We start from the raw sequence: 17,200 nt of genomic DNA, 5'->3' as shown, positions 1-17,200 counted from the left end.
TTCTAACTAACATGATTTAATTTATTTGTGTAACTTATAACAATCTAGTTTATATACAGTTAAACGGGGCCCTGGGGCTTCGCTGACGGAGCCCCCTGAGGCGTATTATCGGTGTCGGCCTTCGTGGCTGCTTCTAGGTTCTTCAGGTTACTCTCAAACTCCACGGGGTCAATGAACTTTTTACGAGGGAACGGCGTGGGTCCAAGTATGCTCTTCACCTCTTGGAAGTTTAGCGTTTCCTTTTTCAAAAGTTCTTCGGCCAACTGAAAAAAGGTAATATATATTAGAAAGGCGAAAGTTTGAGTCTACTTTTATTCAAGCGCTGAACGGATTTTGATGATATTTGACAGTAATACAGCTTGTATGTCAGAAGAACACACAGGTACTTCTTATCTTTCATCATCCTGCTATCCTTATTCAAATTTTATTTGTGGTCGGCACAGAATGTTTTTTCCTTCCATACTATTCTATCTCCCGTCTTCTCACGAGTAACATTCCTTCTAGGCTACATTTTAACTGTAGCCGTCAGTTGCACAAAGCTCCATTAAAAAAGCTTCTTTAAATCTATTTTGCTAACACTTTTTATTTTCATTTTCATTTAAAGAATTTTCTCTTCATTTTAATGGAGCTTTCTGCAACTGACGGTAAGTAACATTTTTAATGAATTTAACATTACTAACCAAGATAAGTTTGTCGTTATTATCTTTAAGCAGCTTCTCGGTCCTGTAATACGCTTTACCGATGAGCTTCCTCGCTTCGAGATCGATCAGGTTCTTCAATGTCTTACTGAAAGGACTCTTGCCGTATCTCTTTACGTCTGGGAACGAGAGCGGCCCGACTGCGTCTGACATACCGTAGGTTTGGACCTGGGTGAGGAAAAAAAACATAACATGGATATTTTTGTAAGGAACAATGCATAATTGTATAAGTAATAAAAATATTGATCACAATATGTATAATTAGAAATAATATAACACAGTGTGGCACAGCAATGCATAGAAAATAATTCGTGATCGAAATTGGAGCACATTTGATTTTATTGAGTAAATCGCGAAGCAAGAATTATTATGAGCTTTAGTAAACGAGTATGTATTTTAAGTAAAAAATCGCATAAGATACAGCAATGGCAAATTCTTTCGCTAAATAGCGAGCAATGCGCTATAGGCTAAGCTATTATTAGGAAGGTAACATAATGACAATTGCTTGTATTGCAGTCCAGATACAAAAAATATGAAAGTACAATGCTTATTTACTATCGATCGCTCTAAGCTGCGTAGATTTTCATCGATATAGCGTCATCATTATTGTTTAAAAGTGATCATGATGAGAGAAGACGCTGCTAAGGCTACGGCAATATTTTGATAAGTTTCGCAAGATTTTCTCAGTGAACGCGTAGCATAATTTACTTATGTACGTTCGGTTATTACTTAGGATTATATACACACTTATTAAGCTCCACCGTCACACGAAAAATAGCATAATGTCAATGGATCTAAGTAACTACGGAGCCCCAAATGCTATTAAATAAAATACCTGAGCATAAGCGATCTTAGTGACTTTCTCGAGGTCATTCTGGGCGCCAGAGGTGATCGAGTTGAAGGTAATGGCTTCGGCAGCACGACCGCCCAGCGCCATACACATGCGGTCGAACAGCTGAAATTAATGTTGGAATAAATTTATTAAATATGCACAGTTTGTCTTATAGAATCTTTCTCTCAGTATAGTAATGTGTGGATGCAAATCAACCGAATCATTTTCAGTTGCCAATTGGCAAGTTTATATAAGGCTGGTTATGCTTTGGCCCGCGGTTTCATCCGCGTCCCAGAGGAAGTTCTTCACGGACATGGAATATAACTGGCAAGTGCCATCAAAACCCATCCATAGATCCATAATAATATTTTTTTATAAATCCTTTAAATAAACATCAATAGACTATGAGGGTGAAGGTAATAATAGTAAGTGTACCTGTCTGCGCAAATGCTTATGCTATATCATATGTTTTGCACAGCTGGCTGATCTACCTAAAGAGAACAGTCACCGTGGCCGACAATCGGCTAGGACACCATTATTACCAAATAAACACTAAGATATTAATTAAAATACAAAACTAACCTCCTCCTTATTATAAAGCTTCTGATCAGACGATGTGTACTGAGCGAACCCTAGCGCCATATTGGTTCGTGGCACTATAGTGACCTTTAGCAAAGCGTCTGTGTGTTCAAGCAACCACCCGGCTAAAGCATGCCCGGCCTCATGATATGCGACTATACGCTTCTCTGAAGGGGACATCGCATGGCTACGCTTTTCTGTACCGCCTGTAAATTAGAAATTTATTGTAAATATAATACTAATATTATAAAGAGGAAAACTTTGTTTGTTTGGTTGTAATGGATAAACTCAAAAACTACTGGACCGATCTTCAATATTCTTCCACCATTAGAAAGATATATTATCTGCGAGTAACACAGGCTATATTTTATCACGATGCGGGCAGTAGCTCCCACGGGACGCGGGTGAAACCGCGGGAAAACGACTAGTTGTAAATATTTGGAAGAGAGTTCCGTAAGCACAAAAAAAATAAAGTTAATCAGTATTAAGTCGATCTAGTCTTGAAGATACTGCTGTATTGAAAGTAAGTTTTGGAATTGATGCTTTATCATTATTGAATCGATAGATTTGTATTTATTTTGCCAAAAAAAATCAGAAAAGTTTATCTATTCATGAATGAATACTTTTCAAAATGCATGTGAACTATCAAAAGTTATAAGTAAGAAAGCAGGTAGGGTTTTTAATATCTTATAAACAAAGGCTGATTGAACAGTATACGTATTTAGCACTCATTTTGGTCCTGACGGGGGTTAAAAATGGTATTTAATATAACCTAGTTATTTTAATAAACGTGAATTACACCATTTAACTATAAGAATAATAAAACCATACCCAGCCATAAAATTGTGGCCTCTTAGTCAAACCTGCGATTTGTCCACACAGCAGATACATACATATATACAGGGCTAGTAGAGTAACTTTTCGAAGTTTTTGGCAAAATATATAAGTGTAGACAAACGTCTCGGCCTCAAAAGTTTTAAAGAACTATTCAGTCATAACAACAAATCAGTCTATATACATACCCACGACTCTTTCGACAGCATACTCCAAGTCAGTGTGTCGAACTAATGTCTGTTTGTGCCTCGCCGCGTGCAAAGCTGCCTCGTTGCAAACGTTCGCTATGTCTGCGCCACTGAACCCGGGGGTTAAGTAGGCTAGCCTGTGGAAAAATAACAAGCAATTAATAAGTTGATTTGTACATTTATGGCAACACTAGCTTAACCTCACTACAACTACTACCCGTTTCGGCATACGAAGTACCAAGTTTTATGAAAATCCTTCGGATAAGTTTTTCGTCAGAGATAAACATCCGTACATACAAACTAAAGCGTTTATACATAGTAGGAAAAAGTCGTATGGGACAAGTTTTTCATTTATTTTATACTAGCTTTTGCCCGCGACTTCGTTCGCGTGGAATAGTGATTTGCGGCAGATTTATGGTTTGACCAATAGATGGCGGTATATGTCCGGAATAAATTTTATTTTTGTATTTCTTTGTAATAAAAACTATCCTATGTCCTTTCTCAAGTTCCAGACTATGTCTGTACCAAATTTCACACAAATCAGTCCATTAATTTAGGCGTGAAGAAAAGACAAACAGACAGAAAGACAGACAGACAGAGTTACTTTCACATTTATAATATTAGTTAGGATTTCGCGGCAATGTAAATAATCAAATACTTTATTTTTATTCCAAAAAATCCTCTATTGATAAAATACTTTTCAAAGTGTTACAGTATATTAAGTGGTCAGCCCCCATCTCACATACTCTTCATAATAAAAACACTTTCGTTTTTAAAACCCAAAGAGGTTGAATTTACCTTTTGACATAGAAATCTGGCAGGTCTTCAATGACGATGCTCTTCAGATGTCGGTTGAATATTTCCTCTCGCTCCGACAGTGTCGGCAGGTCGATCAGAATGTGACGATCGAAACGACCGGGACGTAGTAATGCCTAAGGAAAGAACAATGTTACACTGTCATAATTTTAAGAAAAAATGTGGGCTTTTTGGTTATCATTTAAAACAAAGTCAAAATATTTCATTATACCAACAATTAATACAAATATCAAGCATCTAGCAGCTAGCATGATATAACATACAAAAGTTGCTATTTCACGAACATTTCATAAATGTTTTCACACATTTTTTTACTGTTTACTAGAGCAAGCAGATCAGAAAACATTTATATGTGTATAAAATACCTACACATATACAATTATACATGTTACATGCATTGTTGTGTTATTATGTGAATCAGCTATGAGCCTATGAGTTATAAGGAGGCTTATCTCTCAGCAACATCTAAACGAATATAATGTATATTTTGTCAAGTACCTTTAGTAGTAGTATGTATAAGTAACTTTAGTATATAAATAGTATTTGAAATTACCTTATCAAGCACATCAGCCCTATTAGTAGACGCTAGAACCACGACGCCTTCACGACTCTTCATGCCGTCCATTTCCACCAGCAGTTGGTTGAGGGTCTGCTCGCCCTCCCCTCCCCCCGGGCCGAAGGAGGATGTCCCGGAAGACCTGGCCCTCCCTACTGCATCCATCTCGTCTATGTAGATGATGCAGGGAGCTCGAGAGAGAGCCTCTTTGAACAAGTCCCTGAAAGTTTAAGTAAATTATATTTTAATTTACTTTAATTTTTAAAGATTGTCATGTCGCACCACAAGTATGCAGAGAAAGATTCACAACATTTTGAGTAAATTTTATCTTATTTAATATTACACGGGCTTTCACCCGCGTTTCCAGATAACTATTTGACGTACGTGGATAAACCTGATACACAGCTATACTTAAACCAAGTTTCATTAAAATCCATGCGGTAGTTTTCGTTTGAAAGAAGAATACATTCTAACCTTCACATTTATAATAGTATATAGAATTAACAATAATATAAGAATTTTGATGAAGTCTTTTTGTCTTTCAATTTCAAAAAGACAAGTTAAAATACTCCAAATTAGCACAATAATTACGTTACTACTAACCTGACTCTAGCAGCGCCAAGGCCCCCAATCATTTCAATGAACTCGGAGCCGTTCATAGACAAGAACGGTACGTTCGCTTCGGTAGCCACGGCCTTCGCTAACAAAGTCTTGCCGCAGCCCGGAGGACCTAGTAAAAGAGCTCCTTTTGGCACCTGTAAATAATATTTGAACCTTATATATTTGGATAGGGAAATAGTAAGTAGCATTTACAAGATATAGTGTAGGAAAGACACAATTTTCTGTAGGGGATGTGTAATTCAGGTAGTGAATAATTAATGAAATAAAATTATCTAATAAACTATAGTTCTTGAACAAAATCTAAATGAATTTTACCTCGTGCCTTGTGACTGTGGCACAATCGAAAAGACTTCTAATTATATTATATTGTAGAATATTATTAATCTATCATGTAAGAGAAAGACAACACAAACAACAAATAAATTATTTACTAAAAAATACAAATACAACCTTACTACAAAAACTTAAACATCTATTGAACACTTGTCCAAAAAACTGTGGCTGCAAAACGGACCTTATTTCAACGTCATAATCTGCCATTTCTTTAGACAAGTGTTCGACAGACTTTTAAAAGTTTTTGTGGTACGATGGTTAGTGTTTTACCTTAGCTCCCAAGCTTTTATAATGTTCAGGCCTCTTCAGATAGTCGATAAACTCCATGACCTCAATCTTTGCTTCCTTGAGACCAGCCACATCTTCGAACTTGACTCCTTTGCCCGGGCCACGCATCGAGTCCACCAGAGTGAACTTAGCACGACCCAACTGATTCTGTATAATGGAAAAAGTCATTAAATAATAATTGTTTCAGGCATTTTAGGCGGGTAAAAGAAAGATTTTTCACATAATAATATCTTTTGTCCAAACTGGTAGACCAATTTCTTGCCATTCATCAATTTAAGAGCCCAGATCTTGTCGGTGCATCTCCTTCCATTTACGCCTATCTAGCGCCAACTCCTGAACTTCCTTTTACGTCACAGCCTTCACCTTTTCTTTAATTTGCTTGATGTAGCTATACCTTGGACGCCCAATCGTCCAATTTCTAAATAATAAACTAGTGTTGCTATAACCACGTGTAGTGTAGATTTTCTATCTCCATATGTTTTTAAATTAGTACTGGCACACAAGTATTAGATTTTTTTTTAAAGGAAGTAGGTGTTTATAATTTGCTTGTCAGTCTGCTCGGCTCGACACAGAGGAATGAATACAGAATTTGATAGTTAATCAAGAGTTTTGTTCCAATAAATGTGCTGTAGTGAGTTCCTCTTTACAATTGCGGGTATCTACAGGAATAAGGCTGCGATCAAACCAAACTGTCTGTCACCGAATACGAGCAGGCGCATAGTGAGCCTAATAAGTATGTAATAACTTACCTTGGTTAGATGTGAACGAAAAAGTGAATATGTATGGAAATACAAGAAACTGCGTAACGTTCGCTCACATTCGGCTGCTGACAATGGATTGGGACACAATCTAAAACTGTTGATTACTAAAAAATACTCCAACAGGTACTTACAAATCCTCCAAAGCTGATATTCGATCTGAGGGACTTCGTGGAGTAAAGGAACGACAGGACGATAGCAGCAATCAGCAGTGTTGTGATCACCTTGCCGGCCACGCTGCCATTTCTATCGTACAGCACGCGAACACCTGTATGCACATAAATATATAAATAAATAAATAATATTAGAGAGTATATTTGTTTAATAGTTAAAAAACTACATTATTTAAAAATAAATTAAATCTATAGATACAGGAGTAAGAAGGCAAGATAGAGTTAGCAATATCCAATCAAGAGCAAAAACCAAATTAACCGACATCCTGGAAAGAATAGACCTACAAAAATGGAGATGGACCGGTCATCTGCTGAGATCCAGACAAGAAAAATGGAGCCAAATTATAACGCAGCGGTACCCTAGCTAGAGATGGTAAGAGACGTAGAGGACGACAACAGACTCGCTGGGAAGACGAGCTCAAACTTACTGCGGGTTCGAAATGGAATTTACTGGAAACTGGAGGAGGCCTTTGCCAACCGGCATACTGAGCTGAGGGACATCTTATAACTACAACGTACAATAAACTGTATAACATTATCCAAGGATCAGTTCTCTCACCCAATCCAAAAGGCTCAATAAATAAATAATATATACACAAAAAAAAACTTAGATTAATAAAGGACATCAAAAAATTAATTGTTTTTCATTTGTCCTGTTATAACTAGACTGGACATAGGCATTTGTAGAGTTTCACAGACAGTTTTAATGAAAAAGGTACATGATGTACCGTACATCATTGAAAAGATTTGAAATGAAGTGTCAAGCAAACAATCAGGGTACAATGTCTGCAAATAAAACTGGATGTAAAAAAAGACCCCTGAAGCTAGTCATCAGGGAGTACATATATATGTATGTTACTAAAAAAAAGTTATATCATCATCATCATCCGAGCCTTTTGCCAACTATGGTGGGGTCGGCTTGGTGTCAGACTTACTGGCTTCTGACTACCCATAACGACTGCCAAGGATGTTTTATGACAGCCGGGACCTACAGTTTAACGTGCCATCCGAAATACAGTCATTGGTGTCTAAGATATGTTTAGATTGAAAAAAAGTTATATAAAAATACATAACAAGTGGTGTTACCTTCTTTGACTCCCAAATTCTTCTCTGTATCCCGGAGTTTCTCTTCAAAGCGCTGAATGTCGCCCACGTTCATGTGAAAAACGCGATGGTTGGCCTGTTAAGTAACATAAACGCTTATTAATTATTAACGTTACAGCGAACAAAAGGGAACATAAACAAAACAAATAAAACTGGCAAGTTGTTTTGATTTTGTCATGATTTAGAATAATCATCTTATGTCAAGTTGTTCACTATCAAGGCAACACAACAATACACAGCCAAATTTGGTTTAGGCAACTACTGTAATACAAATTCGTATGCATTCGCACATATATAGCAGTTCATCTTTGCTGGCTATGCTTGCTTGTACAGACTAATTAAAAGGTCTTAAAAACATTGCCATCTTCCCTTATTCTTCGTAGTTTGTACTTAATATTATAAAGAGGAAAACTTTGTTTGTAATGGATAAACTCAAAACTTACTGGACCGATTAAAAAAAAAAAATTACCATTAGAAAGCTACATTATCTGCAAGTAATATAGGCAATATTTTATAAAGGTACGGGCAGTAGTACCCAGGGGACCCGGGAAAACGTCTAGTATACCATATTATAGTACTTACCCGTTTTCCCTTGATGATGGCACCTTCATGTAGTATGATGGTAACTACTTCCAAGTCGGGTCGTACAATGAGCTCCTCGACCTCTCCTTTGGACAGCATGGAATACACAAACTCATTCCATGACACGTAGCGCATCATCTGAAAGTAGGATCACTTATTTACACACATATGTATGTTGTTACTGAGGCCTATATGTATCACATAAGCTAGCATTTTCAAATCAATGTTGAAAATGACAGGTTAAGGTTTATATATGGCTGCTCTGCCATGTCAGACTTTTTAAAGGATTTTCTGACCGACTCTGTGTAGGACATATGCGTTGCACAATTGCTATCAGAGTGTCCTTTTTTCTCTTTAAAAAATTGGTCACCAATTTATTGGACATGGATAGAAAGCCTAAAGTTGTGATAGATCATGAATAGAGTCATAAAAGAACAGATTCTTTCCAACTATTCTCACTCTCTCTATAAGTTTCAGTAACTGTACTAGTTTGGCCTAGACTTCTTCTTCTTCGAGAGTCGATGGCAAACTTAAATTTTTGAGGCCCAATATTTCGCTATGCATACGGCATTGTCAGTAGCGTTATAGAGGTCATCCACTATGCAGCTGTCGAGGCATAGTGGGCAGCATAGAAGGTGCCGCATGGTTTGTGGTATGGCACCACACCTGCAGCTATTGTCGTCAGTGTAGCCCTAGACCAAACTAGTTCTTCCTATATGTCTTAGGATTAACTATACAGCCTAGGCCAAATTAGTTTGTCCTGGCTTTGGGTAATAAGAGCTTCAATTATAATGTGTATGTGTGTATTTTATACCTCGTTATGACCGCCATCTCCTCCAGGTACAATGAGAGAGCTCATTATTATCAGAAAGCATGTTGTAATCATCCAAAAGGCCGCCTTCATCATGAGTGATGACATTTCTTCATTCTTTTTCTTTTTATCTTTATCATCCTGAAAAAATAAAGGTTAAAAATGTCTAACAGTGTTGCCTAATCATCTTTAGTGCTAGTCAGCCAGCAACAAGTATATTTAGTAAACCATAACATACCTTCTTTTGATCATCCTGTTTATTTTGTTCACTGTTATTTGTTGATGTAGAATGAAATCCTCGGATATTGTGAGAAAGTAAAGAATTGATTGCTGGTAGGTTTGATCTCTTGAGTAAAGCACAAACTGCTTTGTATTCCGCGTTTAAACGGCGAAGTTGCTGTGAATCAACATAAATATATATTTTTAAATTGAGAACTAAAGAGAGTGTTCAATAGACAAAACAAACCTTTTTCTTCAAATTAGATATTATGGCTTAAGTAGGCGGAAGATAAGATTTCACAATATTACATGAGACATTTGCTATTGATTTATAGTTAGAAAGTTTACTAGAAATTGCACATCATAATATTGTCTTGTTAATTGCTGGATGTATTCAACTGCATTAGTGAAATATTTATTTTCTAATTATAAAGGTTATATCATCATATAATAATGCAGAGCAATAATATTTTAAACATTATACTGTGATTTATATCATTTTTAACGATACTGGGAAACCGTAGGTAAACTTAGTAATTAAAAAGAAATAGGAAAATAGGTGGAATGGAACACTTCACAGTACGAATGTAAAAATGCTAATTAAGCCCACCAAAGCTAGGGACAATGCAAAAGGTTGCAAACTTACCGGATGTTTAGATTTACTCGTCAAAACGTGTAACGCGGAGAAAGATCTACAGAAATTCACTAAATCATTCTGGCACTGTTTATTTATATGCCTTTCAAGAACTCCGTTTCTTAGCAAAAAGTTTGGTTTCTGTTGTATTTTGGATGCACATAATGTTGGTAATCGTTTAATTGAGAGCATTTTTGATGTTCAAAATCTTTGTTTCTTTATTTATGTACTAAATGCTGCAGTAGTAATAAAAATCATTTTTCTATTTCCAGAAGTGCGGATGAAGTAAAACTGATTGTGAATTGTAAGGTTAGTCCAAACAAAACTGTCATGTTGACTTTGCTTTGATAGTTCATCGTGACTTTGACAAATAATATCATCGGATGGCCATCATCAAATCGAATATCAGTCTTTTCAGCAACATCGTACTGTAATTTTATACTGTCTAATTTCCACGAATCATGCACAGTTGGCTACACAGAAACTAGATGCAAATAGGTGTCTTATATTTATACATAGAAATAAATTGCAATATTTAGTAGTAGAAATCTTAAGCAGACTGGCTACTAATAATGCCTGAATTTCCTTTTTGTAGCTAAGAACTAGCGCACATTGGCGACTTTTCAGGGTAACAAAATGATTTGTCGGATTGAGTGAATAAATCATATAATTTAAAACGTCTAATACCTGTAGCTTGCAAATAAACTCTACAATTGCTTATTGAATGAGTTATTTAACTTATTATTCTCTAAGATAGTTATCTCCATTTTTTTTTTTTTTTTTGTTTCAGCTGAGGAAAATGCCTGACGCATACACTCACCGCCCGGGGAGACGGTGAGGTTATGTGGGGCTTGCACCCACTAAAAACCTCAGCTTTTGTGCCTTCTTCTGCTTTTTAGAGAGGGGCCACGAGGACCAAAGACGACTTTCGTGACCTCTCGGCAGTGGCTGGTCGCCTCCATCTACTGGCGATCCATCTCAGCAGCAGCTCGTGCAATGCAGGTAGCAGGAGTTCCCCGGTCTGCTACCCACTAGCTGCTGCTAGGGCGGCATCTGGCCGGCGTAACGCGTCCGACGCCTGCCCACCCTCCGGCGACGAATTGGGTCCGCAAGAGCGTCTGCCTCACGGACCCACTCCGCCGCCTCCTTCTGCGATATAACTTGTTCACAGAAGGTGTCCACGGCTTTCCAGCCGGCCTCGCTGCCGATCATCACCCTCACCAAATTCAGCAGCGAGAAATCCTGCCCAGTATGTGGCGCCAACGCATTGCGCTGCTCGTCCCAGGCGGGACACAGCTCAATGGTGTGCTGCGCTGTATCTGAGCTACTACCGCACTGGTGGCACACGGGGGTAGGTTCCCGTCTAGCCACCTTATGCAGATAGTACCCGAAGCACCCATGGTTGGTCAAAATTTGGGTGGTACGGAAGGACAGCACTCCGTACCTTCTTCCCACCCACTCTTCGAGAATTGGCCCTATTGCCGCCGCAGTCCAATGACCAGCAGTAGGCGCCGCCAGTCTCTCCTTCCACTCGGACAGGACATCCTCCTGCGCCTGCTCGCGCCATCTTCTCACAAGCTCGGGCGGAGGACGGTCGCTGCTCGAGCGAGCATTAGCTCTCCGGGAATAAATCTCCGCGAAAGATTTTTATCTCCTAAGCTAGATAAATCTTTAGAAATCGGTACTTTCTTTTCTGATCCTTAGACATTATCGTAAGCGGTAAGCGCGACACTGACCAAATTCAAGTGTGCGCTCTGGATATTGAAACAATATACCATCGTACGTCATTCGTCAGTCTTGATTATTCAGAGATCATAGTACTTATTTGTTGTTAATTTTTGAGGTATAAGTTTGGTATGGTTCGTATAAAGTCCCTAATTGCAGGCGCACTGCGTGCGAAAACTGTCTTAGGTAGTTTTCATAAGCCTTCCTTACGAATACAAAAATATGCGACGGAACACTGCGAGGGACCTCCACAGCCTTTTGACAATTTGCCGTTTAGAGTGCTTAACCGGTGAGCTGCCTTGTTTTTCAATTATCATTTTTTATCATTTTTCGAATTCGAAAAATATATACTGCTATCAGCTTAATATCCCACTGCATAGCACTGCAGCGATCACATACCGACTTGGCTGTTTATTTTTGGTCAGGACTGCGGAAACCATGATTTCTGGCATAATTGGTGGTGGGTTTTGGCTGGATACTTAATAAGATCTTTTCGAACCTCCTGTTAACAACCTTCTTGGAACTTATTTTACAATTTGCCCTTACAGGTACGTTGCGACAGTGTTCTTCTCCATTTTCTTCGGAATCGGCTTGTGGGCTCCATTCCTTATAGTGTGGTATTCTATGGCTAAACGGTGTTTGTAATTAATTGAAGAGAAATAAATTGAAAAAATATTCTTGTCGTTTTATTGCATTTCTCAATATAAAGGCTACACTACACACAAAAGCGGCACTGCCGCCGGGTTATTGCCAAACGGCATTCAAGTCAAAGCCTTTAAGCCGCCTGGCAGCGAGAAATATGTAGGTACAGGGTAGTTTTACTAGTTTTCGTAGCTCACAATGTTGTGTTGTATGAAATCAGATTGCACAAGTTGGCAACATTCGTTAAAGTATTGATCGAACCCTCCCACCCAAGTCCCATTTCCGCAGCCAGTGCCAGTCGGTGCGAGTGAAGTGGTGGCAATTTATTGCTTTGTCTTTGAGTAAATAAATCGATTAATCTCAATCACAAATTTCTAACTGAAGTGACAATGGAGCCGCTGCAGTTATCATCTGGCGAGTTGCTGAACCCGGAACAGCTGGGAGTATGGAGCCAGAAGGACAAGTTTAATCTTTGTCTGGCGTTACTGAAGACCGGCACTAAAGACCTGGACACTGTGTCGGCTTTTCTATGGGAGCACACTGAGTGCACGAAGACGCGGGTGCAAATTAATGCTGCGATTGAAAATTTCACCCAGATTGCCAATGATATATTCTATCAAATGCAAAACTAAAAGCAGCACATTTCGCATTCGTCCAAATTGAAAAAGAATTTTTCTTCATCTTCACCTTCTACCCTCATCTTCAAAAAAAAAAAATTAAAAGCCATTTATGTTAAAAACAACATCTTGGGATTTTAACGGCGGAGACGGAGCTTACAATGGAATGCTGTAAAACATGGAAGGAGTTTATTTCGAGACACGAGATCACCAGGAGTGTGCCTGCCCCAAAACATGACCCTAAGATGTAGTCATAAGATTACCATCAGGAAAGAATAGGATCACCATTGGAAAATGTGTAGGGTTACCAATATAATTGATATGTCCCGCGATCAGTGTTTATCTACGTGTAATATTATAATCATATAGCGTCTAAGTTAATATGTATTTAGACTTAGTTTAGATTTGAGGAATGAATGATTTGTATTGAGAGTTTAGGCATTAAGGAAAGCGGAAATCGTTGGAAATATTATTTTGTTTGATAAACGTACTCAAATATTTTTGATCTATTTAACTTTTCTGAACTCTGTCTGATTGTAATCAGAAATTTTGGTATAACTGACTATATTGACTTCAATTTTAACTAACACTTTCAACTATTACTGTATTTTTTGTATTCAGTTTTAATAAACATATCCCCACTTTAAAAATATCGTAGTTTTGCGATAGTATTGCTTTGAACTTCCAAGCTTAAAGCAAGACTATCGTAGAATATGCGTACTGTTTTATTGTTATTAACTAACCCATGATCTAATCATCACTTGGTAATGATATTTGAAAGGTTTAGCCGCATGTGCCGTCTGCACACACGGTGATGACTATAAAACCACTTAGGTAATGTCCTCTACAAACTCCAGTCGTTGTCCTGGAGTATTTGTTAGGTACTATTATTCAATAATAAAGGCTGGGACCAATACGTAGACGTAGTGTGATCAAAGTTTATAAGTTACCTACATACAGGGTGCCCAGGTACCACATATCTGCAGGATTGTTTGAAAGAGTTACCGCGGCCCTTGTACATAAAAGGCCTACGAAGGAACATGATGGTTTTTAGTCGGTAAGAGTCTGACACTCCCTCACACTGCTTACCCACTACGGGAGGAGTCATTTGATGATGTCCCAGTAAAAAAAAGGTGCTTTCGTTCTGTTTGATTCATTGACTTATTTTGCGGTCTTACATAACTTCAAGTTGTGTGTCAATTTTTATAACGCTAGCTCATTAAATGAATATCATTGACAAGACGCAGATAGCTTCATAAAAAAAGTCGCAACAAGCAATACATAAAACTACATAAAGGCAATTTGCTTAGTAAATATACCCTTCCCCCCTCCCCACTTAAGTATTGATTGGTGGTACGCCATATACCTACATAAAATTACCCTACGCCATATACCTACATAAAATTGCACCTAGATGCGTTGACTGCATGGTTGCTATCTACCTGAAATAGCACTACTTGCAATCAATAACTTTATGACCTGCGCATTTCGAACCTCCTATTAATTGCAATTACAATATACCTACCTATCTTTCACTATCCATCCAATAGTTGTATGCAGTACCAACGTGCGAGGATGTATGTACCTATATTTTAATGCAAGAGGCAGAATGAACGTTTTTCAATTTCAGTGTTGCCAATGCAAACGAAATTTCACAAAATATAATATCAACGCATTGTATCAACGACGCCGATGCACCACAAATTCTGAAAAATAATGTCAAGCGTTCAGGTTTTTTCGAAGTACCCACCTACCTATAACACTGAAATAAAATCCTGTAACAAAATGTCTACCACTGTATCATCCATTTTAGCTAGTGATAGCGACAATCTAACTCACTATTCGCCGAGCCGTGAGCCAAAAGGAATTAGTAAGTACTACGCAACACTTTTTAAATATGGCGGGTACCTATATAGTCACATTGTAATGTATAATGTTCGCAATATCTGTGGACTACAATTTACTTAGAAAGTATATCCATGGAATTAGTATGTACTACGTAGAACTGGAAGGGTTACTCGCAACCTTTCAACATATCAAAATGAGCCATAAGCTCGTACAAAAAAAGTATTTTTTAAATAACCAATAACTACTTAGAGAACTGAGCGTGAGAATGAAAAAACCTGCCCACGGTCCCCGAGATTATGTGTGGACAGACTGACAGACATAGTTGACTGCGGAACCCTAAAGAGTTATACCAATAGATTAACTGGTATTTTGTAACGAGTACTGTACCAGAATATTGTGGGATACTTCTTCTCCTAGTGCGGAAAGAAGTTTCCTCAGAACACAGATGAAACCACAGGTTTTTGCTGAAATATGTCACCCAAGGTCAGAATTCTGCCCCTTTTTTACGGTTCTGTACCCAAAGGGTAAAACAGGACCCTATTGTTTTCACTCCTCTGTCCGTCTCAGTCTGTAGCTCATGAACCGTGACAGAGAGTTGAAATTTTCACATATCATCTATTTCTGTTGCTGCTATAATAACAAACGTGATTTTTTTGCTTGGTATCGATAACAGCAACAGATAGCTTGCTTGAAATATTTACGTTTATTAATTATGGAACCTTTTATAAAAAAATTTATGGAACCCTTCGTACGCAAGTCCAACTCGCACTTGGCTGGTTTTTTGAGCTTTTAGGGAATAACATGTTCAGTTAATTGAGAAGTAATTATTTAAATAAAAAACACCCATAAATTAAATCAATAAAACTATTTTATTAAACTGAAACATAATTACTACATAATAATATGCATTACTTCAAGGCCATGATGGTGGGTCTCCGGCCTTGTACTTGGGTCCATAGAGCTTGGACTTGTCCCTGAAGTTAGTCATCCTCAGTGTTTCTTGATCGTCCAAGTACTTGCCAACAAAGTAGCCTCCCATCGGGACAGCAAACCAGACATACCGCAAAGTGATACCGAAGACAGCCATCTTAGTTCTGTGCCTTCTGCTGTAGCTTCCAATTCTTAGTGTGACTCCAGTCGAGGTAAATGAAGGTTACAGTCAGAACGGGAAAAGTAATGCTCACCAGGTTACGGCGAATAAATGTTAAAAACGCCATATACCTGTAGAGTAAAACATTATTCAATTAATCAAATATAATAAAATTGTACATTCAATTTGATATTTGTTTATCTTGATAGGCAAAATGGGACCTCTTTTGAATAATGGGAACTAGTAAAGATACATAAACTGACAGACATTTTTCATTGCCATGATAGAACGCAAGCATAGTCTATTAAAATAATAACAATATATAAGTCGCATTTATAAGAACGCTGTTTTTTTGGTAAGTTGGAACAGACAGTTCAACTGTTCACCTCTCATATTTATTTATTTATTATTATATTTAAAAAAAAAACAAAGTAAACCTAAGACGAGCCACTGACCAAAACTACAAATTGACTAAGAGTCATGCATCTTAACACAAAAAGGTTTCAATGTGTGTTCCAGTAACTTGAAAACATAACCCGACCTATAAATGATATATTAATATTTGCAAATTATCCTATTCACATTATTTCCTATGACATTCAATTTTTTTAAAGTTACAATGAGGAGGAAACACTAACATTACATAATAATACAATCAACTAAAAAAAACAACGCTACTAGGATGAAGTTATGTACCAAGACAATAGATGATTCCTAAACACAGCACGACTAGACACGAGAAAATAATAAATTGTCAGTGTTGAAGAAGTATCAGAATAATATCAAGAAAAGTAGAAATAAACTAACCTAAATCCAAGTCAAGTGACGATTCTGGAATCAATTTTTATTTGACATTTTATTTTTTGACGTTTAAAATTTAGAGTTTACTTTCTTAAATGAAGTTGTCTGGAACCATATGATTTCAGACACGATACATAATAGTTTTTTTTATTATTTTGATATCCATTTAAATAAACATATACTCGGAGCAGATGATGAAACAATCTTGTTAGGGACATTACTTTTCAGTTTTCATTTAAAACTCGGCTTATAAATAAAATTCAAATGCAAATATAAATGAATATAGAAACATTAAGCAGTAGTAGAGCCTACTGAAATAGATTATCAAAAATAAAATAAAATTTAACGGCACTTATAGTTGTAATTTTTAACTCAAGAACTGTTTCACCTATGCAAACCAAATGTTTAGTCTTTGTTTGGACTATTAAGTACCTGGTTTATGTGAAGTTGC

At 37.4% G+C, this 17,200-nt stretch overlaps 2 protein-coding genes and 1 long non-coding RNA gene across 3 annotated transcripts; 1 reads left to right on the top strand and 2 right to left on the bottom strand.

Moving 5' to 3' along the window:
• Window positions 1-10,366, bottom strand: LOC110376627 (paraplegin). The gene is made up of 15 exons (XM_021335180.3): window positions 10,039-10,366; window positions 9,412-9,570; window positions 9,177-9,314; window positions 8,363-8,500; window positions 7,763-7,856; window positions 6,638-6,771; window positions 5,728-5,892; window positions 5,107-5,258; window positions 4,501-4,723; window positions 3,930-4,063; window positions 3,132-3,268; window positions 2,113-2,315; window positions 1,534-1,653; window positions 681-866; window positions 1-263 (listed from the first exon to the last, which is right to left on the bottom strand). The coding sequence occupies exons 1-15, from the start codon at window positions 10,216-10,218 to the stop codon at window positions 60-62; spliced, it is 2,367 nt and encodes a 788-aa protein (XP_021190855.3). The 5' UTR covers window positions 10,219-10,366; the 3' UTR covers window positions 1-59.
• Window positions 10,367-11,413: 1,047 nt separating this feature from the next.
• LOC126054006 (uncharacterized) lies at window positions 11,414-13,660 on the top strand. Its single transcript, XR_010276646.1, has 2 exons — window positions 11,414-12,040; window positions 12,300-13,660. It is a non-coding gene; the product is annotated as an uncharacterized LOC126054006 (long non-coding RNA).
• Window positions 13,661-15,704: 2,044 nt separating this feature from the next.
• Window positions 15,705-16,855, bottom strand: LOC110376630 (uncharacterized). Its single transcript, XM_049840311.2, has 2 exons — window positions 16,756-16,855; window positions 15,705-16,079 (listed from the first exon to the last, which is right to left on the bottom strand). The coding sequence occupies exon 2, from the start codon at window positions 15,943-15,945 to the stop codon at window positions 15,772-15,774; it is 174 nt and encodes a 57-aa protein (XP_049696268.1). The 5' UTR covers window positions 15,946-16,079; window positions 16,756-16,855; the 3' UTR covers window positions 15,705-15,771.
• Window positions 16,856-17,200: the final 345 nt, after the last annotated feature.

The sequence above is a fragment of the Helicoverpa armigera genome, chromosome 1, assembly GCF_030705265.1.
Source record: "Helicoverpa armigera isolate CAAS_96S chromosome 1, ASM3070526v1, whole genome shotgun sequence".
NCBI lineage: Eukaryota > Metazoa > Arthropoda > Insecta > Lepidoptera > Noctuidae > Helicoverpa > Helicoverpa armigera.
Note: the sequence above shows the minus strand (reverse complement) of the source record. Positions and strands in the feature narration are given on the sequence as shown.

Coding starts and splice junctions, on each gene's coding strand:
- LOC110376630 (XM_049840311.2), bottom strand. CDS start 15,945: ATGGCTGTCTTCGGTATCACTTTGCGGTATGTCTGGTTTGCTGTCCCG.
- LOC110376627 (XM_021335180.3), bottom strand. CDS start 10,218: ATGCTCTCAATTAAACGATTACCAACATTATGTGCATCCAAAATACAA. Junction 5,893..6,637: donor ATATCAGCTTTGGAGGATTT/GTAAGTACCTGT, acceptor TCCATTATACAG/AATCAGTTGGGTCGTGCTAA. Junction 1,654..2,112: donor AGCTTTATAATAAGGAGGAG/GTTAGTTTTGTA, acceptor CATTAATTTCAG/CTGTTCGACCGCATGTGTAT.